This window comes from Triturus cristatus, chromosome 12 (assembly GCF_964204655.1).
Source record: "Triturus cristatus chromosome 12, aTriCri1.1, whole genome shotgun sequence".
In the NCBI taxonomy this organism is placed as follows: domain Eukaryota; kingdom Metazoa; phylum Chordata; class Amphibia; order Caudata; family Salamandridae; genus Triturus; species Triturus cristatus.
The window spans coordinates 830,701,055-830,726,385 of NC_140595.1; the positions used below are offsets into that span (position 1 = coordinate 830,701,055).

The 25,331-nt window shown below is 50.5% G+C and overlaps 1 protein-coding gene across 2 annotated transcripts in view; it reads right to left on the reverse strand.

Moving 5' to 3' along the window:
- The window catches only part of LRCH4 (leucine rich repeats and calponin homology domain containing 4), a 553,531-nt gene that overhangs the window by 153,612 nt on the left and 374,588 nt on the right, over nt 1-25,331 (reverse strand). For both annotated transcript variants that reach the window (XM_085638321.1, XM_085638320.1), the window contains exon 4: nt 3,592-3,697. In XM_085638321.1, the coding sequence (XP_085494447.1) occupies nt 3,592-3,697 (106 nt within the window). The remainder of the gene's footprint in view (nt 1-3,591; nt 3,698-25,331) is intronic.

Consider the following 25,331-nt stretch of genomic DNA (forward strand, 5'->3'; position numbering starts at 1 on the left):
GACACTGGGGCAGGGAGACAAGGACACTGGGGCAGGGAGACAAGGACACTGGGGCAGGGAGACAAGGACACTGGGGCAGGGAGACAAGGACACTGGGGCAGGGAGACAAGGACACTGGGGCAGGGAGACAAGGACACTGGGGCAGGGAGACTATGACATGGGGACAAGGAGAGGAGGACACTGGGACAGGGGGACAAGCACACTGGGACAGGGGGACTGGGACAAGGACACGGGGGCAGGGAGACCAGGGCACTGGGGCAGGGAGACCAGGGCACTGGGGCAGGGAGACCAGGGCACTGGGGCAGGGAGACCAGGGCACTGGGGCAGGGAGACCAGGGCACTGGGGCAGGGAGACCAGGGCACTGGGGCAGGGAGACCAGGGCACTGGGGCAGGGAGACCAGGGCACTGGGGCAGGGAGACCAGGGCACTGGGGCAGGGAGACCAGGGCACTGGGGCAGGGAGACCAGGGCACTGGGGCAGGGAGACAAGGGCACTGGGACAGGGAGACAAGGGCACTGGGACAGGGAGACAAGGGCACTGGGACAGGGAGACCAGGGCACTGGGGCAGGGAGACAAGGTGTTAGACCTGGCACCATTGGCGTGAGTCTCCCTTCCATTGTTCCGCTGTGTCTCCTCTGTTTTTGCTGGTTATAGATGCTCTGGGCGCTGTGCCACTGCCATTCAGTGCCACAGCGCGAATGCTCCCTTTGTAAAGATGACATATGAATTGGTACATCCATGATTGGCTTATTTGGTTTACCTGTTAGTCCCTAGTAGCGTGGCCGGTGTGTGCCCAGGGCTGGTAAACCGAATGCTGCTGGTGGGCCTGCAGCACTGGTTTGTGCCACCCACAGAAGCAGCTTGTAAAGTGTGTCTCAGACCTGCCACTGCAGTGTCTGCGTGCAGTCCAGAACTGCCATCTTGGCTGTGAAGTGCACCCACTTCCCAGCCCCTAAACCTTCCCTTGGCATCCTGTAAGTCCCCCTTATGATAGGGCGCATTGTATGTGTAAGGTAGGACATGCCCTGACGTATGTAGCATGTCCTAGTAGTGAATTACCCCCCATTTCGTTTTCACTACTGTAAGGCTACCTGTTCTCCATAGGCCAGAATGGGAGGTCTGGGCTATTACATTCTATAGTCCTAACTGACCCACAGAACATGGTAGAAAAACGAATCTAGTATGCCTGAGCTCAGAATATTAAAATGCATCTTTTAGTGAAGGTTATTTTTATATCCTGGGTTTGAAACTACCACTTTTAAAGTATAGGTACTTTCTTGCCTAAGCCTTCCAGTTGCTCTGCTATTATGTGTATTGGCTGTCTGGTTTTGGAGGGACAGGGCAGGCTGAGTCAGACCTGGGTTGAATAGAGCGACCTGCCTAGGTGTGAGGGGAGGGGTAGCTCCTGCACTTGAATGGGGCTGTGCCTGGCAAGGTGAAAGCTGGCTCCACCTCCCACTGTGCGTCTGAGGCAGACCCCCCTCTTTCTGAAAGGAAGGATGCAGCCTGATCAACAAAGTGCTCCAGGGCTGGGCAAGACTGGTTCTGGCTGGGTTCAGAGGCTTGAGACCCCTAAGAACAAAGACTTTGGGGGTATAAATATTTGTGCACAAACCCCTACAATTGGTATTGCTCCTGGATAACAAGAAGAACCTCTGTCCGTGTGGCTACAGGAATCTGCAAGAGAAGGACTGTCCTTGTGCCTTGTGTGCTGTTTCTGGGACGGGCCTGCAGCTGTTACTACTGGACTTCAAGAAGAGGAAAGGAACTTTGATAGGACTTTTATTTCTTTTGCTACAGCAACTACCCAAGGGCTAGGAGAGAGCTAGCCTCCTGCTGGAGTCTCAGGCACATCAGACTCCACCATCAGCCTCCTGTTTCCTCCCAGCGAGGATTACTATCTGCAGTTGAGGCTCCTGTGTGTTCCAGGACCTCTATTTCTACTGTGGAGAAAAGAGCGCTGAAAATCGTCGCTAACCTCCGTTAGCGAGCCGCTGCAGCTGGTGAGCGTGAGAAAAATCGCCGCTCCGCTGTCGCCGAGCGCTCGCTAACCCCGAAGAACGTCGCAGCACCTGTCTGCGGGCCTGAAAACGCCCGCTATCTGAAATCATCGCAACAGGATAATCGCAGTGCGGACGCCGAGCGTTCGCCATTTTTCCCCGCATCGAATCCGGATCGTCGCTCCCTCGCGGAGCGCCATCTTTGTCAACGCAGCAAGATCGCACACGCAACAGGCTCGGTGCATCATCCTCCCTTCGCGGCAAGGATTTCATCGCATCACCGACTTAGCGTGAGGAAGTTTGTCGCTTTGTCCTGCCCGCAACCCAGCGCATCATCCTCCCTCGCGGTACGGATTCAACGCATCGCTGGTTAGCGTGAGGAAATTTCTCGCTACAACTCCTTAGCGACATTTTTGTTGCTTTGCTCCAGGAACCAGATACTTTGTGAGTAAAAGGGTCGCAGAGACCACTGCCTTGAACTAAACATCATCTTGTGCATCCTGAACTATTTTTCCTTGCAGCATTTCTAAAGTAATTATATTTTTATAGTATTGTGGATTTTTACTGTTATTGGTCTTGTGATTAAGTCTATATAAAAATACCTATTTTTCATAACTACTTGAGTGGTGTCCATTTGTAGTGTTCCTCATTGTATTACTGTGTATGGTCATAAATGCTTCACACACTGCCTCTGAGATAAGCCTAGCTGCTCGTGCTACGTTACCACAGGGTTGAGCAGGGGTTGTCAAAGGGTGTAGGCTGCTTACTCTGACTTAGGAAGAAGGGTCCCTACTTGGACAGTGGCCAGCCATTGCCAACTAGAGACCCCCATTTCTAACACAAGGGCACTGGGGCAGGGAGACAAGGGCACTGGGGCAGGGATACCCGTGTGCTTCCAGGAGGCTCCAGCTCTGTGAATGTGCAACTACAAAGACACTCGTTTATTACTTCTCGATTCAAAAGCATGAATGTTGGGGTGGCAACAAGAGCAGACTTAATCCCATAGACCTCCATAATGCCATAGAACATAACATGTAGAAAAGCCAAAAGGCGCCCACTTGCCTTTTGTCTAGGTTGGTGCAATAGGAACACCACATACACACATAACCTAACACACAATTCAAACATTTACACGCCAGTTTCTCAATCGCCAACAGAAGGCGGGCAGGAGGCTGTGATGAGGTAAATTAGAAGACAATCGTCAGAGCGGGGTCATGTGCTGTGTAAAACGTGGGTTCTCAAAGGGGCAGGTGAATGTTAGTACCAGAAGGGAAATGTTACTTTCCTGTAACCAAAGCTCTTTTTCTAAGATTTTCACCCCAGAAATTGTACACTGCCTAAATGGAATCACAGCCGCCTGCCCACCACACACACTGAATGCAAAACATGTACGATTGACCAACATTCCTAAGAAAACAGTCATTTCACATGTTATTACAGATTTATTAGGGGCTATGAAAGGAATGACACTTAGAAGATCTCCTAAAATTACTTGTCTGTTTACACAATATTCGAAACAAGCCTGTGCTCTGTTTTTTTTTAGCCTGTTCTCATGAAAGAACAGCTTTACTACATCACAGCGACACTCACCTTCCGGTAAGATTGTGATCTGGTTCCGGCGGATGTTCAGGTCTCGAAGAGATTCCAGGACCCCCATTTGTGCCGGCAGAACCTGCAGCTCGTTGCAGCTCACATCCTGTGGGGACATGAAGAACCTGCTTAGCTTGGGGCTTTCAGGCGCGGGAGCACAGCATGGCCTTGCAAATCAAATGCCACCTTGTTGCAGGCAGGAATGTAATTTACCCTCAGCAGTAGATCATCAAACTCCTTGATGTTAAACTGAGGGTCTCTAGAGTGTGGGGTGCAGGTACTCTGTTGCAAACGTGACGGGTATCCCGCTCACCTTATTACAAGCGCCATTGGATATAATGCACTTGTAATAGGGCGGATGGAATGTCCATCACATTTATGACGGATATCCCGCCCACATTACTACAAGTGCCACTGGGAATAATGCACTTGTAATAGGGCAGATGGAATGTCCATCACATTTATGACGGATACCTCACCCAGTGTCCACTGAGGCTACTGTGGTCCATAGCTCGGGCCTTAGCCCAGCGTCCACTGAAGCTACTGTCGTCACTGGCCCAAGTCTTATCCCGGCGTCCACTGAAGCTACTGTAGTCACTGGCCCAAGCCTTATCACGGCATCCACTTAAGCTATTGTAGTCACTGGCACAAGCCTTATCCCGGCGTCCACTGAAGCTATTGTAGTCACCGGCCCAAGCCTTATCCCGGCGTCCACTGAAGCTACTGTAGTCACCGGCCCAAGCCTTATCCCGGCGTCCACTGAAGCTACTGTAGTCACTGGCCCAAGCCTTATCAAGGCATCCACTGAAGCTACTGTAGTCACTGGCCCAAGCCTTATCCCGGCGTCCACTGAAGCTACTGTAGTCACAGGCCTAAGCCTTATCCCGGCATCCACTGAAGCTACTGTAGTCACCGGCCCAAGCCTTATCCTACCGTCCACTGAAGCTACTGTAGTCACCGGCCCAAGCCTTATCCCGCCATCCACCTAAGCTATTGTAGTCACTGGCCCAAGCCTTATCCCGGCGTCCACCGAAGCTATTGTAGTCACTGACCCAAGCCTTATACAGGCGTCCACTGAAGCTACTGTAGTCACTGGCCCAAGCCTTATCCCGGCGTCCACTGAAGCTACTGTAGTCACAGGCCCAAGCCTTATACAGGCGTCCACTGAAGCTACTGTAGTCACTGGACCAAGCCTTATCCTTCCGTCCACTGAAGCTACTGTAGTCACTGGCCCAAGCCTTATCCTGCCGTCCACTGAAGCTACTGTAGTCACTGGCCCAAGCCTTATCCCGGCGTCCACTGAAGCTACTGTAGTCACTGGCCCAAGCCTTATCCCGGCGTCCACTGAAGCTACTGTAGTCACTGGCCCAAGCCTTATCCCGGCGTCCACTGAAGCTACTGTAGTCACTGGCCCAAGCCTTATCCCGGCGTCCACTGAAGCTACTGTAGTCACTGGCCCAAGCCTTATCCCGGAAGCTACTGTAGTCACTGGTCCAAGCCTTATCCCGGCGTCCACTGAAGCTACTGTAGTCACTGGCCCAAGCCTTATCCCGGCGTCCACTGAAGCTACTGTAGTCACTGGCCCAAGCCTTATCCCGGCGTTTACTGAAGCTACTGTAGTCACTGGCCCAAGCCTTATCCCGGCGTCCACTGAAGCTATTGTAGTCACCGGCCCAAGCCTTATCCCGGCGTCCACTGAAGCTACTGTAGTCACTGGCCCAAGCCTTATCCCGGCGTTTACTGAAGCTACTGTAGTCACTGGCCCAAGCCTTATCCCGGCGTCCACTGAAGCTATTGTATTCACCGGCCCAAGCCTTATCCCGGCATCCACTGAAGCTACTGTAGACACTGTCCCAAGCCTTATCCCGGCGTCCACTGAAGCTACTGTAGTCACTGGCCCAAGCCTTATCCCGGAAGCTACTGTAGTCACTGGCCCAAGCCTTATCCCGGCATCCACTGAAGCTACTGTAGTCACTGGCCCAAGCCTTATCCCGGCGTCCACTGAAGCTACTGTAGTCACTGGCCCAAGCCTTATCCCGGCGTTTACTGAAGCTACTGTAGTCACTGGCCCAAGCCTTATCCCGGCGTCCACTGAAGCTACTGTAGACACTGTCCCAAGCCTTATCCCGGCGTCCACTGAAGCTACTGTAGTCACTGGCCCAAGCCTTATCCCAGCGTCCACTGAAGCTATTGTAGTCACCGGCCCAAGCCTTATCCCGGCATCCACTGAAGCTACTGTAGACACTGTCCCAAGCCTTATCCCGGCGTCCACTGAAGCTACTGTAGTCACTGGCCCAAGCCTTATCCCGGCGTCCACTGAAGCTACTGTAGACACTGTCCCAAGCCTTATCCCGGCGTCCACTGAAGCTACTGTAGACACTGTCCCAAGCCTTATCCCGGCATCCACTGAAGCTACTGTAGTCACTGGCCCAAGCCCTATCCCGGCGTCCACTGAAGCTACTGTAGACACTGTCCCAAGCCTTATCCCGGCGTCCACTGAAGCTACTGTAGTCACTGGCCCAAGCCTTATCCCGGCGTCCACTGAAGCTACTGTAGACACTGTCCCAAGCCTTATCACGGCGTCCACTGAAGCTACTGTAGTCACCGGCCCAAGCCTTATCCCGGCGTCCACTGAAGCTACTGTAGTCACTGGCCCAAGCCTTATCCCGGCGTCCACTGAAGCTATTGTAGTCACCGGCCCAAGCCTTATCCCGGCATCCACTGAAGCTACTGTAGTCACCGGCCCAAGCCTTATCCCGGCGTCCACTGAAGCTACTGTAGTCACTGGCCCAAGCCTTATCCCGGCGTCCACTGAAGCTATTGTAGTCACCGGCCCAAGCCTTATCCCAGCGTCCACTGAAGCTACTCTGGGCCAAGCTCACCTCGCTCCTCACTCTGCTTTACACCCAAACTTACAGAGTGTCAAGCACAAAATGTCTTGTCTTCCACTGCTCTTCGACCTAAAGGGCTGCACTCTAAGACAACAATTGTCAATGGGTCTGGCTTATAAATTAAGAGTGCCTTGTCTGTCTCGGATGAGTTTAGGCACTCTATAAGTCATGATACACACACTGTCACTCATCACTGCGGTCATTCATTCATCAATCCAATCATTCATTCACCCACTGACTCATTCTTACATTCACCCTCTCACAACCACAATAAAACACCCACACAAAGAAACTCAGGAACAAAGGCAATATAAATTAAAAGAACAGTAGAAGAAAATAACCTGCTGCCGCCTAAACACGGCAGTCATATTCTTGCACACCAAATAAAATGAAGCAGAGCAGCAGCTAGCAGTCTTGCACCATTGTAATACATTGTGTATCATTTTCTTGAAATTCCAGAACGACCTCCATGTTTTCCATGTTTAGAACCAACGTATCGGCCATCTTGGAATGGAAAGCCAATGATACACTGTGGCCAATCCCAGAACGTGATGGCCATCTTGGGATGGAAAGAATGATATACTGTGGACAATCCCATAACATGATGGCCATCTTGGAATGGAAAGACAATGATACACTGAGGACAATCCCATAACATGATGGGCATCTTGGAATGGAAAGAATGATACACTGTGGACAATCCCATAACATGATGGCCATCTTGGGATGGAAAGACAATGATACACTGTGGCCAGTCCCATAACATGATGGCCATCTTGGAATGGAAAGACAATGATACACTGTGGCCAGTCCCATAACATGATGGCCATCTTGGAATGGAAAGACAATGATACACTGAGGACAATCCCATAACATGATGGCCATCTTGGAATGGAAAGACAATGATACACTGTGGCCAGTCCCATAACATGATGGCCATCTTGGAATGGAAAGACAATGATACACTGTGGCCAGTCCCATAACATGATGGCCATCTTGGAATGGAAAGACAATGATACACTGTGGCCAGTCCCATAACATGATGGCCATCTTGGAATGGAAAGACAATGATACACTGAGGACAATCCCATAACATGATGGCCATCTTGGAATGGAAAGACAATGATACACTGTGGCCAGTCCCATAACATGATGGCCATCTTGGAATGGAAAGACAATTATACACTGAGGACAATCCCATAACATGATGGCCATCTTGGAATGGAAAGACAATGATACAATGAGGACAATCCCATAACATGATGGTCGTCTGGTTTAGAGGCAGCGGCCATGCACTGCAGATAAATAAAGTGGGAAGGAAGAGGCCCGTTAGCACTGTCTGGTGATCTGTGGTATGCGCTAAAAAATGAAAAGGAAAAAAATGTAAGGGGGCCTATTAAGGAAAAAATGATAAACTTAAGGGACTGGCCTAGCAATCCTGGGACTGAAACACAGTCGTTTTCAGGAGGGCCACAGAGCCAGAGACTGAAGAAGGCTGACCCACTGCCCATGCTGTCATTGATGGAAGCACAGTGTAAATGACATCTACGCACCAGTGACACAAGAGGGTGGGGGGAGGAGGAGAGAGACGGTGGCACAAGAGGGTGTGGGAGAGGGAGAGACAGTGGCACAAGAGGGTGGAGGGAGGAAGAGAGAGACAGTGGCACAAGAGGGTGGGAGGAAGAGAGAGAGTGGCACAAGAGGGTGGGAGGAAGGAGGAGAGAGAGTAGCACAAGAGGGTGGGGGAGGAGGAAAGAGATGGTGGCACAAGAGGGTGGGGGAGGACGAGAGAGACGGTGGCACAAGAGGGTGGGGGAGGAGGAGAAAGACAGGGGCAAAAGAGGGTGGGGGACTAGGAGAGAGACGGTGGCACAAGAGGGTGGGGGAGGAGGAGAGAGCCGCTGGCACAAGAGGGTGGGGGGGAGAGAGACAATGGCACAAGAGGGTGGAGGGAGGAAGAGAGAGACAGTGGCACAAGAGGGTGGGAGGAAGAGAGAGAGTGGCACAAGAGGGTGGGAGGAAGGAGGAGAGAGAGTAGCACAAGAGGGTGGGGGAGGAGGAAAGAGATGGTGGCACAAGAGGGTGGGGGAGGACGAGAGAGACGGTGGCACAAGAGGGTGGGGGAGGAGGAGAAAGACAGGGGCAAAAGAGGGTGGGGGACTAGGAGAGAGACGGTGGCACAAGAGGGTGGGGGAGGAGGAGAGAGCCGCTGGCACAAGAGGGTGGGGGGGAGAGAGACAATGGCACAAGAGGGTGGGAGGATGAGGAGACAGAATTTGTTAATTTTTTCCTTACAACATCCTGGCAGACTACTAGGCGTTTTTTTCAAAGCGTGTAATCAAAACTAAACCCGTCATCTACAAGGTACTCTGAGATTCCTTTTAACAAAATAAATGTCTGCAGGTTTCAACACGGTGCAACAAAAATCCACCCTTAAGAGCCGATTTGCTTCAAGATATGAACTTCAAAATAAATCAGCCAGGCTTGCTGCCTTTGTTGTAACTTCTTTGTTGTAAGATCTTTGACATCTGATGCACCTTTTCTTAATGGGCATTCAAGCCTGGAGCCTTTATTGCCGACACGTCACTGTAAACAACGAAGACCTACTATATTGACTCTAAGCTGGCATCCATCAGAGATAGTTATAAAATTACAAATATATATAGGATTACAGTTGGCAACACATAAAACCCACCTCGAAATGGCCTAACAAGGATAATCCAAGTGAAAATCTTCGACCCCCCCCCCCCCCGAGGTTTGTCACATGGGTGAACACCACCAAACCCCATCCTGCGCAGTACTTAATTTCAGCCGGTGGTTTTGGTGCTCAGCACCAGCACCTAATCATCAACTCCGGCGCTTTTCATGAGCACACATTCATTCATGGTAGGCACAGGGAGGTTAAGTGATTTGCCAAGAATCACAGGATGCTGAGCTGCCGACGAGACTCGAGACCTGGTCCCCCAGCTCCGAAGTCGACAGCTCTGGCCATTACGCTACATCCTCTCCCAACGTTCATGGTTAGTAGTTGGTTCCGTTTTAGGCAGCGCTAACCGAAGAAGTGGGCTGGTGCAAGCTGCCTCCTGACGAGAGCCCCGGCAATGATTCTTTTACAAATTAACCGCTGATCCTGCTACTGCAATCTGTAGGTTTGCCTGTAACACAAGCCCTCCCCGCAAGCTTTAATACAAAGTAAAAAAAACAATCCACCCTTTCATTCATTTGGACTGTAACGGGATTTTCACCATAAATACGTCATCGCTACTGACGTGATCACATATTTCTGCCAATCAGCATTGGTCATTGCTTGCCACCATAACAAGCCAGTCCTGCTGTATTCCGCATAACCTTTCTCACAAAGCAAGAAGTGCAATACAAGCACTGCCAGTCACATGCTGCTCTCCAGCACACCACATGTGCTGGAGCCAGGGCTCCTCTCTCAGGAGACCTTATGAAAGCTCCTTCTGGGTGGACCACATAAGGTCTGGCACCAGGAGCGCGGTCCAGCCAGGCCTACAAACGGACAAGTGAAGGACAGACCGCAGAATGAGTCTTCACAGCCAGCACTTTAACCTCAGCATTGCTGACGTGCCAGGTGGTCTGCTTGGCACTCCAGGTCTCCCTTCCATGACTGTGGTCTCATCACAACAGTCGACCCCAAAACACTGATGACGCCTCATTACCTTAGACTTTAAAAACTGTGATATTTGGGAAGCAAGAGGCTTGAAGTGCTCTGCCATCACCAGCTGTGGTACCAGAGTTCATGGAAAGCAAAGGGGGAGCAGAGGGTGGGCACAGCAAGGACCCTGTCAAAGGCTTCCCGTACTCTACCGCCGCCCTGCTGGAAGGCAGGCAATGCCGTTTAGTGCACTTCGGCAGTGGTCTCTTGCTGCAACAGCACGCTGGGGACAAGTGCAGCACTCAAGAACCGCTCCAGTGTGGCGGCTACTCATGCTTGGTGCTTGCAACCATCATTTATGGAATACCAGAGGCGGACTGTTCATGCTGTGTGTGCTGCAGTTAGTACTCTCCTAGCAGGAATCAAGGCTGAGGGTCATAGCTGCATCTTTAGACTCTCACAGATGGACTGTTCATGCTGTGTGTGCTGCAGTTAGTACTCTGCCAGCAGGAATCAAGGCTGAGGGTCACTGCTGCATCTTTAGACTCTCACAGATGGACTGTTCATGCCGTGTGTGATGCAGTTAGTACTCTCCCAGCAGGAATCAAGGCTGCAGCTCACTGCTGCATCTTTAGACTCTCACAGATGGACTGTTCATGCTGTGGCTGCTGCAGTTAGTACTGTCCCAGCAGGAATCAAGGCTGAGGGTCACTGCTGCATCTTTAGACTCTCACAGATGGACTGTTCATGCTGTGGCTGCTGCAGTTAGTACTCTCCTAGCAGGAATCAAGGATGAGGGTCACTGCTGCATCTTTAGACTCTCAGAGATGGACTGTTCATGCTGTCTGTGCTGCAGTTAGTACTGTCCCAGCAGGAATCAAGGCGGAGGGTCACTGCTGCATCTTTAGACTCTTAGAGATGGACTGTTCATGCAGTGGATGCTGCAGTTAGTACTGTCCTAGCAGGAATCAAGGCTGACACTCACAGCTGCATCTTTAGACTCTCAGAGATGGACTGTTCATGCTGTGTGTGCTGCAGTTAGTACTCTCCTAGCAGGAATCAAGGCTGCAGCTCACTGCTGCATCTTTAGACTCTCACAGATGGACTGTTCACGCTGTGGCTGCTGCAGTTAGTACTCTCCTAGCAGGAATCAAGACTGAGGGTCACTGCTGCATCTTTAGACTCTCACAGATGGACTGTTCACGCTGTGGCTGCTGCAGTTAGTACTCTCCCAGCAGGAATCAAGGCTGAGGGTCACTGCTGCATCTTTAGACTCTCACAGATGGACTGTTCATGCTGTGTGTGCTGCAGTTAGTACTCTCCTAGCAGGAATCAAGACTGCAGCTCACTGCTGCATCTTTAGACTCTCACAGATGGACTGTTCATGCTGCGTGTGCTGCAGTTAGTACTCTCCTAGCAGGAATCAAGGCTAAGGGTCACTGCTGCATCTTTAGACTCTCACAGATGGACTGTTCATGCTGTATCTGCTGCAGTTAGTACTCTCCTAGGAGGAATCAAGGCTGAGGGTCACTGCTGCATCTTTAGACTCTCACAGATGGACTGTTCATGCTGCATGTGCTGCAGTTAGTACTCTCCTAGCAGGAATCAAGGCTGCAGCTCACTGCTGCATCTTTAGACTCTCACAGATAGACTGTTCACGCTGTGGCTGCTGCAGTTAGTACTCTCCCAGCAGGAATCAAGGCTGAGGGTCACTGCTGCATCTTTAGACTCTCACAGATGGACTGTTCATGCTGTGTGTGCTGCAGTTAGTACTCTCCTAGCAGGAATCAAGGATGAGGGTCACTGCTGCATCTTTAAAGTCTCACAGATGGACTGTTCATGCTGTGGCTGCTGCAGTTAGTACTCTCCTAGCAGGAATCAAGGCTGAGGGTTACTGCTGCATCTTTAGACTCTCACAGATGGACTGTTCATGCTGCGTGTGCTGCAGTTAGTACTCTCCTAGCAGGAATCAAGGCTGAGGGTCACTGCTGCATCTTTAGACTCTCACAGATGGACTGTTCACGCTGTGGCTGCTGAAGTTAGTACTCTCCTAGCAGGAATCAAGGCTGCAGCTCACTGCTGCATCTTTAGACTCTCACAGATGGACTGTTCATGCTGCATGTGCTGCAGTTAGTACTCTCCTAGCAGGAATCAAGGCTGAGGCTCACTGCTGCATCTTTAGACTCTCACAGATGGACTGTTCACGCTGTGGCTGCTGCAGTTAGTACTCTCCTAGCAGGAATCAAGGCTGAGGGTCACTGCTGCATCTTTAGACTCTCACAGATGGACTGTTCATGCTGTGTGTGCTGCAGTTAGTACTGTCCCAGCAGGAATCAAGGATGAGGGTCACTGCTGCATCTTTAGACTCTCACATATGGACTGTTCATGCTGTGTGTGCTGCAGTTAGTACTCTCCTAGCAGGAATCAAGGCTGAGGGTCACTGCTGCATCTTTAGACTCTCACAGATGGACTGTTCACGCTGTGGCTGCTGCAGGTAGTACTCTCCCAGCAGGAATCAAGGCTGCAGCTCACTGCTGCATCTTTAGACTCTCACAGATGGACTGTTCATGCTGCATGTGCTGCAGTTAGTACTCTCCTAGCAGGAATCAAGGCTGAGGCTCACTGCTGCATCTTTAGACTCTCACAGATGGACTGTTCATGCTGTGTGTGCTGCAGTTAGTACTCTCCTAGCAGGAATCAAGGCTAAGGGTCACTGCTGCATCTTTAGACTCTCACAGATGGACTGTTCATGCTGCATGTGCTGCAGTTAGTACTCTCCTAGCAGGAATCAAGGCTGCAGCTCACTGCTGCATCTTTAGACTCTCACAGATGGACTGTTCATGCTGTGGCTGCTGCAGTTAGTACTCTCCCAGCAGGAATCAAGGCTGAGGGTCACTGCTGCATCTTTAGACTCTCACAGATGGACTGTTCATGCTGTGTGTGCTGCAGTTAGTACTCTCCTAGCAGGAATCAAGGCTGCAGCTCACTGCTGCATCTTTAGACTCTCACAGATGGACTGTTCATGCTGCGTGTGCTGCAGTTAGTACTCTCCTAGCAGGAATCAAGGCTGACGGTCACTGTTGCTTCTTTAGACTTTCACAGATGGACTGTTCATGCTGTGGCTGCTGCAGTTAGTACTCTCCTAGCAGGAATCAAGGCTGAGGGTCACTGCTGCATCTTTAGACTCTCACAGATAGACTGTTCATGCTGCATGTGCTGCAGTTAGTACTCTCCTAGCAGGAATCAAGGCTGCAGCTCACTGCTGCATCTTTAGACTCTCACAGATGGACTGTTCATGCTGTGGCTGCTGCAGTTAGTACTGTCCTAGCAGGAATCAAGGCTGAGGGTCACTGCTGCATCTTTAGACTCTCACAGATGGACTGTTCATGCTGTGGCTGCTGCAGTTAGTACTGTCCTAGCAGGAATCAAGGCTGAGGGTCACTGCTGCATCTTTAGACTCTCACAGATGGACTGTTCATGCTGTGTGTGCTGCAGTTAGTACTGTCCCAGCAGGAATCAAGGCTGCAGCTCACTGCTGCATCTTTAGACTCTCACAGATGGACTGTTCATGCTGTGGCTGCTGCAGTTAGTACTCTCCTAGCAGGAATCAAGGCTGAGGGTCACTGCTGCATCTTTAGACTCTTACAGATGGACTGTTCATGCTGTGTGTGCTGCAGTTAGTACTGTCCCAGCAGGAATCAAGGATGAGGGTCACTGCTGCATCTTTAGACTCTCACAGATAGACTGTTCATGCTGTGGCTGCTGCAGTTAGTACTCTCCTAGCAGGAATCAAGGCTGCAGATCACTGCTGCATCTTTAGACTCTCACAGATGGACTGTTCACGCTGTGGCTGCTGCAGTTAGTACTCTCCCAGCAGGAATCAAGGCTGAGGGTCACTGCAGCATCTTTAGACTCTCACAGATGGACTGTTCATGCTGTGTGTGCTGCAGTTAGTACTCTCCTAGCAGGAATCAAGGCTGCAGCTCACTGCTGCATCTTTAGACTCTCACAGATGGACTGTTCATGCTGCGCGTGCTGCAGTTAGTACTCTCCTAGCAAGAATCAAGGCTTAGGGTCACTGCTGCATCTTTAGACTCTCACAGATGGACTGTTCATGCTGTGGCTGCTGCAGTTAGTACTCTCCTAGCAGGAATCCAGGCTGAGGGTCACTGCTGCATCTTTAGACTCTCACAGATGGACTGTTCATGCTACATGTGCTGCAGTTAGTACTCTCCTAGCAGGAATCAAGGCTGCAGCTCACTGCTGCATCTTTAGACTCTCACAGATGGACTGTTCACGCTGTGGCTGCTGCAGTTAGTACTCTCCCAGCAGGAATCAAGGCTGAGGGTCACTGCTGCATCTTTAGACTCTCACAGATGGACTGTTCATGCTGTGGATGCTGCAGTTAGTACTCTCCTAGCAGGAATCAAGGCTGCAGCTCACTGCTGCATCTTTAGACTCTCACAGATGGATTGTTCATGCTGTGGCTCCTGCAGTTAGTACTGTCCTAGCAGGAATCAAGGCTGAGGGTCACTGCTGCATCTTTAGACTCTCACAGATGGACTGTTCATGCTGTGTGTGCTGCAGTTAGTACTGTCCCAGCAGGAATCAAGGATGAGGGTCACTGCTGCATCTTTAGACTCTCACAGATGGACTGTTCATGCTGTGTGTGCTGCAGTTAGTACTCTCCTAGCAGGAATCAAGGCTGCAGCTCACTGCTGCATCTTTAGACTCTCACAGATGGACTGTTCATGCTGCGCGTGCTGCAGTTAGTACTCTCCTAGCAAGAATCAAGGCTTAGGGTCACTGCTGCATCTTTAGACTCTCACAGATGGACTGTTCATGCTGTGGCTGCTGCAGTTAGTACTCTCCTAGCAGGAATCCAGGCTGAGGGTCACTGCTGCATCTTTAGACTCTCACAGATGGACTGTTCATGCTACATGTGCTGCAGTTAGTACTCTCCTAGCAGGAATCAAGGCTGCAGCTCACTGCTGCATCTTTAGACTCTCACAGATGGACTGTTCACGCTGTGGCTGCTGCAGTTAGTACTCTCCCAGCAGGAATCAAGGCTGAGGGTCACTGCTGCATCTTTAGACTCTCACAGATGGACTGTTCATGCTGTGGATGCTGCAGTTAGTACTCTCCTAGCAGGAATCAAGGCTGCAGCTCACTGCTGCATCTTTAGACTCTCACAGATGGATTGTTCATGCTGTGGCTCCTGCAGTTAGTACTGTCCTAGCAGGAATCAAGGCTGAGGGTCACTGCTGCATCTTTAGACTCTCACAGATGGACTGTTCACGCTGTGGCTGCTGCAGTTAGTACTCTCCCAGCAGGAATCAAGGCTGAGGGTCACTGCAGCATCTTTAGACTCTCACAGATGGACTGTTCATGCTGTGTGTGCTGTAGTTAGTAAGCAGGAATCAAGGCTGAGAATCACTGCTGCATCTTTAGACTCTCACAGATGGACTGTTCATGCTGTGTGTGCTGCAGCTAGTACTCTCCTAGCAGGAATCAAGGCTGAGGGTCACTGCTGCATCTTTAGACTCTCACAGATAGACTGTTCATGCTGTGTGTGCTGCAGTTAGTACTCTCCTAGCAGGAATCAAGGCTGGGGGTAACTGCTGCATCTTTAGGCTCTCACAGATGGACTGTTCATGCTGTGGCTACTGCTGTTAGTACTGTCCCAGCAGGAATCAAGGCTGAGGGTCACTGCTGCATCTTTAGACTCTCACAGATGGCCTGTTCATGCTGTGGATGCTGCAGTTAGAACTCTCCCAGCAGGAATCAAGGCTGGGGGTCACTGCTGCATCTTTAGACTCTCACACATGGACTGTTCATGCTGTGTGTGCTGCAGTTAGTAAGCAGGAATCAAGGCTGAGGATCACTGCTGCATCTTTAGACTCTCACAGATGGACTGTTCACGCTGTGGCTGCTGCAGTTAGTACTCTCCTAGCAGGAATCAAGGCTGCAGCTCACTGCTGCATCTTTAGACTCTCACAGATGGACTGTTCATGCTGCGTGTGCTGCAGTTAGTACTCTCCTAGCAGGAATCAAGGCTTAGGGTCACTGCTGCATCTTTAGACTCTCACAGATGGACTGTTCATGCTGTGGCTGCTGCAGTTAGTACTCTCCTAGCAGGAATCAAGGCTGAGGGTCACTGCTGCATCTTTAGACTCTCACAGATGGACTGTTCATGCTGTGGATGCTGCAGTTAGTACTCTCCTAGCAGGAATCAAGGCTGCAGCTCACTGCTGCATCTTTAGACTCTCACAGATGGATTGTTCATGCTGTGGCTCCTGCAGTTAGTTAGTACTGTCCTAGCAGGAATCAAGGCTGAGGGTCACTGCTGCATCTTTAGACTCTCACAGATGGACTGTTCATGCTGTGGATGCTGCAGTTAGTACTGTCCTAGCAGGAATCAATGCTTGGGGTCACTGCTGCATCTTTAGACTCTCACACATGGACTGTTCATGCTGTGTGTGCTGTAGTTAGTAAGCAGGAATCAAGGCTGAGAATCACTGCTGCATCTTTAGACTCTCACAGATGGACTGTTCATGCTGTGTGTGCTGCAGCTAGTACTCTCCTAGCAGGAATCAAGGCTGAGGGTCACTGCTGCATCTTTAGACTCTCACAGATAGACTGTTCATGCTGAGTGTGCTGCAGTTAGTACTCTCCCAGCAGGAATCAAGGCTGGGGGTCACTGCTGCATCTTTAGACTCTCACAGATGGACTGTTCATGCTGTGGATGCTGCAGTTAGTACTCTCCTAGCAGGAATCAAGGCTGGGGGTAACTGCTGCATCTTTAGGCTCTCACAGATGGACTGTTCATGCTGTGGCTACTGCTGTTAGTACTGTCCCAGCAGGAATCAAGGCTGAGGGTCACTGCTGCATCTTTAGACTCTCACAGATGGATTGTTCATGCTGTGGCTGCTGCAGTTAGTACTGTCCCAGCAGGAATCAAGGCTGAGGGTCACTGCTGCATCTTTAGACTCTCACAGATGGCCTGTTCATGCTGTGGATGCTGCAGTTAGAACTCTCCCAGCAGGAATCAAGGCTGGGGGTCACTGCTGCATCTTTAGACTCTCACACATGGACTGTTCATGCTGTGTGTGCTGCAGTTAGTAAGCAGGAATCAAGGCTGAGGATCACTGCTGCATCTTTAGACTCTCACAGATGGACTGTTCATGCTGTGTGTGCTGCAGTTAGTACTCTCCTAGCAGGAATCAAGGAGGCTGAGGGTCACTGCTGCATCTTTAGACTCTCACAGATGGACTGTTCATGCTGTGTGTGCTGCAGGTAGTACTCTCCCAGCAGGAATCAAGGCTGAGGGTCACTGCTGCATCTTTAGACTCTCACAGATGGACTGTTCATGCTGTGGATGCTGCAGTTAGTACTCTCCTAGCAGGAATCAAGGCTGGGGGTCACTGCTGCATCTTTAGACTCTCACAGATGGACTGTTCATGCTGTGGCTACTGCTGTTAGTACTGTCCCAGCAGGAATCAAGGCTGAGGGTCACTGCTGCATCTTTAGACTCTCACACATGGACTGTTCATGCTGTGTGTGCTGCAGTTAGTAAGCAGGAATCAAGGCTGAGGGTCACTGCTGCATCTTTAGACTCTCACAGATGGACTGTTCATGCTGTGTGTGCTGCAGTTAGTAAGCAGGAATCAAGGCTGAGGGTCACTGCTGCATCTTTAGACTCTCACAGATGGACTGTTCATGCTGTGTGTGCTGCAGGTAGTACTCTCCCAGCAGGAATCAAGGCTGAGGGTCACTGCTGCATCTTTAGACTCTCACAGATGAACTGTTCATGCTGTGGCTACTGCTGTTAGTACTGTCCCAGCAGGAATCAAGGCTAAGGGTCACTGCTGCATCTTTAGACTCTCACACATGGACTGTTCATGCTGTGTGTGCTGCAGTTAGTACTCTCCCAGCAGGAATAAAGGATGAGGGTCACTGCTGCATCTTTAGACTCTCACAGATGGACTGTTCACGCTGTGGCTGCTGCAGTTAGTACTCTCCCAGCAGGAATCAAGGCTCAGGGTCACTGCTGAATCCTGAGTCTATCAGAGATTAAATGTTCATGCTGCATGAGCTGCAGTTAGTACTCCCCTAGCAGGAATCAAGGCTGATGCTCACTGCTGCATTTTGAGTCTATCAGAGATGAACTGTTCATGCTGTGTGTGCTGCAGTTAGTACTGTCCTAGCAGGAATCGAAGGCTACGGCATGCAGCATACATCTTTAGACTTTCTGAGATGGACTGTTCATGCTGTGCGTGCTGCAGTTAGTGCTCTCCTAGCAGTAATCAAGGCTGCGGGTCACAGCTGCTTCTTTAGACTCTCACAGATGGACTGTTCATGCTGTATGTGCTGCAGTTAGAACTGTCCTAGCAGGAATCGAGGCTGAGGGTCACGGCTGTATTTTTAGACTCTCACAGATGGACTATTCATTCTGTGCGTGCTGCAGTTAGTACTGTCCTAGCAGGAATTGAGGCTGTGCCTCACAGCTGCATCTTTAGAATCCCAGAGACAGACTGTCCATGCTGTGCGTGCTGCAGTTAGTACTCTCCTAGCAGTAATCAAGGCTGCGGGTCACAGCTGCATCTTTAGACTCTCACAGATGGAATGTTCATGCTGTGGCTGCTGCAGTTAGTACTCTCCTAGCAGTAATCAAGGCTGCGGGTCACAGCTGCATCTTTAGACTCTCACAGATGGACTGTTCATGCTGTGTGTGCTGCAGTTAGTACTGTCCTAGCAGGAATTAATGCTGTGCCTCACAGCAGCATCTTTAGACTCCTAGAGACAGACTGTCCATGCTGGGGGTGCTGGTTACTACTTTCCTAGCAGGAATCGAGGCAGCTGCACACAACATGCATCATTAGACTATCTGAGACAGTGTGCATGCTGTAGTACTCTCCTAACAAGAATCAAGGCTGCGGGTCACAGCTGCATCTTTAGACTCTCACAGATGGACTGTTCATGCTGTGTGGGCTGCAGTTAGTACTCTCCTAGCAGGCATTAAGACTGCGGCTCACTGCTGCATCTTTACACTCTCAGAAATAGACTGCTCATGCTGTGTGTGCTGAAGTTAGTACTCTCTTAGCAGGAATCGAGGCTGTGGCATGCAGCATATATCATTAAACTCCCAGAGATGGACTGTTCTTGCTGTGTGTGCTGCACTTACTACTGTCGTAGCAGGAATCAAGGCTGTGGCATGCAGCTTCATCTCGTGTCTATTGGAGATGAACTGTTCATGCTGTGTGTGCTGCAGTTAGTACTGTCCTAGCAGGAATCAAGGCTACGGCTCACAGCTCCATCTTTACTCTATGTGAGGTGGACTGTTCATGCTGTGTGTGCAGCACTTGGTACTCTCCTAGCAGGAATCAAGGCTGCGGTATGCAGCATACATCTTTAGACTCCCAGAGATTGACTGTTTATGCTGTGTGTGCTGCAGTTACTACTGTCCTAGCAGGAATCAAGGCTGCAGCACGCAGCTGCATCTTGAGTCTATTGGAGATGAACTCTTCATGCTGTGTGTGGTGCAGTTAGTACTCTCCTAGACAGGAATCAAGGCTGCAGCACGCAGCATGCATCTTTAGACTCTCAGAGAGAGACTGTTCATGCTGTGTGTGCTGCAGTTAGTACTGTCCTAGCAGGAATCAAGGCTAAGGCATGAAGCATGCATCCTTAGACTATCTGAGATGGACAGTCCATGCTGGGGGTGCTGCAGTTACTACTGTCCTAGCAGGAATCAAGGCTACGGCAGGAAGCATGCATCCTTAGACTATCTGAGATGGACAGTCCATGCTGGGGGTGCTGCAGTTACTACTGTCCTAGCAGGAATCAAGGCGATGGCACGCAGCTTCATCTTGAGTCGATCAGAGATGAACTGTTCATGCTGCGTGTGCTGCAGTTAGTACTCTCCCAACAGGAATCAAGGCTGGGGCTCATACTTTCATCTTTAGACTCTCATAGATGGACTGTTCATGCTGTGGGTTCTGCAGTTAGTACTCTCCTAGCAGGAATCAAGGCTGCAGCTCACTGGTGCATCTTTATACTCTCACAGATGGACTGTTCATGCTGCGTGTGCTGCAGTTAGTACTCTCCTAGCAGGAATCAAGGCTTAGGGTCACTGCTACATCTTTAGACTCTCACAGATGGACTGTTCATGCTGTGGCTGCTGCAGTTAGTACTCTCCCAGCAGGAATCAAGGCTGAGGGTCACTGCTGCATCTTTAGACTCTCACAGATGGACTGTTCATGCTGTGGCTGCTGCAGTTAGTACTCTCCTAGCAGGAATCAAGGCTGAGGGTCACTGCTGCATCTTTAGACTCTCACAGATGGACTGTTCATGCTGTGGCTGCTGCAGTTAGTACTGTCCTAGCAGGAATCAAGGCGGAGGGTCACTGCTGCATCTTTAGACTCTCACAGATGGACTGTTCATGCTGTGGCTGCTGCAGTTAGTACTCTCCCAGCAGGAATCAAGGCTGAGGGTCACTGCTGCATCTTTAGACTCTCAGAGATGGACTGTTCATGCTGTGGATGCTGCAGTTAGTACTATCCTAGCAGGAATCAAGGCTGACGCTCACAGCTGCATCTTTAGACTCTCAGAGATGGATTGTTCATGCTGTGTGTGCTGCAGTTAGTACTGTCCTAGCAGGAATCAAGGCTGACGCTCACAGCTGCATCTTTAGACTCTCACAGATGGACTTTTCATGCTGTGTGTGCTGCAGTTAGTACTGTCCTAGCAGGAATCAAGGCTGAGGGTCACTGCTGCATCTTTAGACTCTCACAGATGGACTGTTCATGCTGTGGCTACTGCAGTTAGTACTGTCCTAGCAGGAATCAAGGCTGAGGGTCACTGCTGCATCTTTAGACTCTCAGAGATGGACTGTTCATGCTGTGGATGCTGCAGTTAGTACTATCCTAGCAGGAATCAAGGCTGACGCTCACAGCTGCATCTTTAGACTCTCAGAGATGGATTGTTCATGCTGTGTGTGCTGCAGTTAGTACTGTCCTAGCAGGAATCAAGGCTGACGCTCACAGCTGCATCTTTAGACTCTCACAGATGGACTTTTCATGCTGTGTGTGCTGCAGTTAGTACTGTCCTAGCAGGAATCAAGGCTGAGGGTCACTGCTGCATCTTTAGACTCTCACAGATGGACTGTTCATGCTGTGGCTACTGCAGTTAGTACTGTCCTAGCAGGAATCAAGGCTGAGGGTCACTGCTGCATCTTTAGACTCTCAGAGATGGACTGTTCATGCTGTGGATGCTGCAGTTAGTACTGTCCTAGCAGGAATCAAGGCTGACGCTCACAGCTGCATCTTTAGAGTCTCACAGATGGACTGTTTATGCTGTGGCTGCTGCAGTTAGTACTCTCCCAGCAGGAATCAAGGATGAGGCCCGTCGCTGCGTTCCAAGTCCTAGGCCAGGTTAAAGTAGTTGCTTTACAAACGTATGTTGAGGATTTGATAAATGAGGGTGCTGTTAATGAGGAGAGTCCAGTGTCTAGGGCCCTGGACTCCCTGGGATCTCTCGAAGCTCTGATCTTTGAATCTGTGAAGACAGACAGTATGTGTGTGTGTAAACGGACTGTCGGTTTCTTAACCCCTTCAGCGCTGGGCGAATTCCGCCGCGGTGCTGAAGGGTTCGAGCGCGGGCGGGCTCATGACGGAACGGTTCCGTCATGAGCACAGCTCAACCGTGGCTCATGACGGAACCGTTCCGTCATGAGCATGGAAGGGGTTAATACGATGTCCTGGCGGGGCCCACCCTTGGAAGTGGTGTGCCCACTTCTGGCCCTTCATAGATACACCTGACAAGTCATATCAATGGAAATTCATCGAGCAGATCACATCTTGTACTGCCTGTGAACTGCAAGCATTCTTGCAACACGGAGGCCTGCGCATTCAAAATGATGCATCTTCAAACCCATAGTGGTCAGGAAGTCACCCACCTCCAGTAAAGGGAGACATTTTACAGTGGTTGTGTTTGAAGGCGCCTTGAACCACTGGGCACCCTGCCCTGCTCTGGTGTTGAGGTGTACACTGAAAAACACGTCCTGTTCTTTTGTGCTTCCAGGGCCTCTTTGAAGTCGCTCCCTCAAGTGAAGCAGTAAGCAGGTCTTGGAGCAGATTACCTTACCTTGGTTTCATGTGTCCTCCTTTAATGCGTGCTCCTGGCACAAGTGCCTTGTTTTCCTGCCACTGCCAGTCTGTTACACGCCTGAATATGCAGCTCACTGCCTCTGCAGAGCTCGTTTCAGTGATCCCCGTACTCTGCACTGATGCCCACAAGACACCTCTGTGCTGCATTAATGCTCCTTCACAATGTCATGTGTACAATGACCTCCGAGCTGGAAATGACGAGCTGAAAGAATATTTGTAACTTAATCCTTTGGCTGACCTAAAAAAACAAGCCACCTTTTGTAAGATTGTCGGGTGTGTTAGTCGAAGAGCCCTGCCCGTGGACAACAGCCGGCACTTCACAGACTCGTCTGAAGGAGCCAATGACTGAAGGGGCAGACTGAAAGCCCCCTGTGGCTCCCTGCCTTCTGTTCTAGCCTGGTGTGGACTGTTGTGAGTCACGTGGGATGTGTGATGTCAGTGTGTCTATACAACAGTGTGTACTTCTTGGACTCCCCTGTGAGGCGATGACCAGTATACGAGCGGAAATGACAAACGGGGCAAACCCAAAGCCCCCGTAGTATCCTGTGTGGACGAGTGTGTGTCATGTGAAATGTGTGATGTCATTAGCCTGAGTGTGTACAACAGCCTGTACTTATCGGACTGGCCTGTGAGGTGGCGGCCAGTATAAGAGAGCCAATGGTCGAAGGGGGCAGACCCAAAGCCCCCTGTTGTATCCTGAAGTGTCTTCGATAAAAACATGGCGCAGGCCTCAGTCTTCACCTCTGTGGTCCCTCGGTGGGCAAAGGTTGCAGACCTCATAAGGGTCTCTGTGCGAATTTGTTGGGGCACTTGGGGCAGAACTTAAAGGGGGTACTTTCCCTAACCGTCTACTCCCTCTCCCCTGTTTATTCTCCAGCCATGTGGGTATTACCCACGGAGTCCCCCATCAGGGTCGAGAAGGCGCCCCTTCTTCATTCCTGAGATCTTCTCGTGGCCTTTGGTGTTTTTTGGTGATTTTTCGTGCCCTTGTTTCTTTTTAGTTTTCGCAGACCTGCGTTGCAGCGCGCATGCTGCTCGCGTCTGCAAGACATATTGTGGGTGAGTATATCTCAGAAGGGGGCTTGAAGCCCCGCCCCTCATTTTCATTGGGTCGAGTCACCATTTATGGTAAACGGCAGCTTCCGATGAAAATGAGGCTTCTGTGCTACTGCCCTTTGTCCTTTTGGGATGGCCCATCCGGACTGGGTCTCCTGCTTCACGGCTGTCGCGAAGCAATTTCTTATCTCAGACGCGTGTTATGTAAACAAGGATCTGAGATCCAGTGCTAATAGGCCTCCCAGAAGGAGACAGGGCGACGCGTGTTTATTTTTGCATCGTGCTTTTGCTTTCACTGAATGTGAAAGCGCGATGCAAATATAAACAGCGCTATGGCGAGCGCTTGGTATTCTTTATGCTTGTGTTTATACTGAAGCTTTTTTAAAGCAGTGTGATTCCCGCTACTGTCGCTGCTTGTTTAAATACTCAATGATAAACTGTAGGGCGACGCGCAGGAGTCATTTGCTATTCTCTCCCTGCCTCTGCTCAGCCTCACCAAACTCATCCCCGAGCATATTGAGAAAGTTAGAGCTGGCAGTACTTTCCGCTCTCGTTTAACTGTTAAGGTCTGAAAATTCAAAATGTATTCTAAGTTGATTTCAGGTTTGTTGATCGTTCAAAGGTACGCGGGGCTGGTGAGAGCTGCAGAGAAGCGATGATTTTACATTTTCCGCAGCACCTCGAACCACTGAACGAGAGATATTTGTATTTCATGGGGAAATTATAGCACAAGGTCTTGACGACTAATCTGCCTGCGGAGGATGAGTTCGATCATCCTCGCTGGCGAGTCAAAGGTGAGGCATTGAAAGCACCAGCCGCAGTGTCGGTGAATTTGTAGGCCTAAACAAATGTGCAATTCAGAAAAAGGAAGTAAGACTTCCGGGCTGCAAAGACTCACCTGGAACGGGATTTTCAATCAAGAGTTTGTGCAGGCTGAGTAAAATGGGTTTGCTGTTGCTTTACTGAATAGCAAGGTGTTGTACAATCTGGGACAAACCGGACGGGCTAATAAAACACGTGTCCAGGCCACGGGAATACACCAGTGAATTCTTGTTACCAGGACAGGGATATTGAATGGTGTCTGTAGCATGAGGTCTCAGCGGGTCGTACATCTACAAAGTAAACATGCAGAGCCAATGTAAGTGGCACTTGCATCAGAGGTTGACGTCCTGCAGGGGGCAGCACATGGCGTGTTGTTGTGGTCTGATTACACTTCCACCAGAGAATGACCCAGTGCCCTTTAACTGACTCCACACAGAGACAGCAGTGGACAAGGCCAAAAAGGACATGGTGGCTGTAGCCTTCCTTCACAATCTTTAGGTCCCCTGTTGAACGGTCAGTATAAGCCCACCACCCCCCCCCCCCCCGCCCCGAGGTAGCCCTAGTTTTGCTGCCAGCAACTGCAGTACAAGACAAACCATGCAATCAACTCCCGATCACTATTTTTTTAATGTATTTGATTGTAATTTGCATCCTTCAACCTTGTTGCTTCACTTAAATTCGGGCCCCTAAGCGACTGCCACTGTCACCTATATAGAAAGGATACACATGGTTACTAGTTACTCACTGAGCAACTCACCCACAGCTCTACATCTGGGAGCAACTCACCCACAGCTCTACATCTGGGAGCAACTCACCCACAGCTCTACATCTGGGAGCAACTCACCCACAGCTCTACATCTGGGAGCAACTCACCCTCAACCATACATTTGAGAGAAACTCACCCTCAGCCATACATTTGAGGGAAACTCACCCTCAGCCATACATCTGCGAGCAACTCACCCACAGCTCTACATCTGGGAGCAACTCACCCACACCTCTACATCTGGGAGGAACTCACCCACAGCTCAACATGTGTGAGCAACTCAACCAGAGCTCGACATCTGTGAGCAACTCAACCAGAGCTCTACATCTGTGAGCAACTTACCCACAAGCCCTACATGTGAGAGAAACTTATCAACAGCTCTACATCTGTAAGCAACTTACCCGCAGCTCCAGTTACATAGT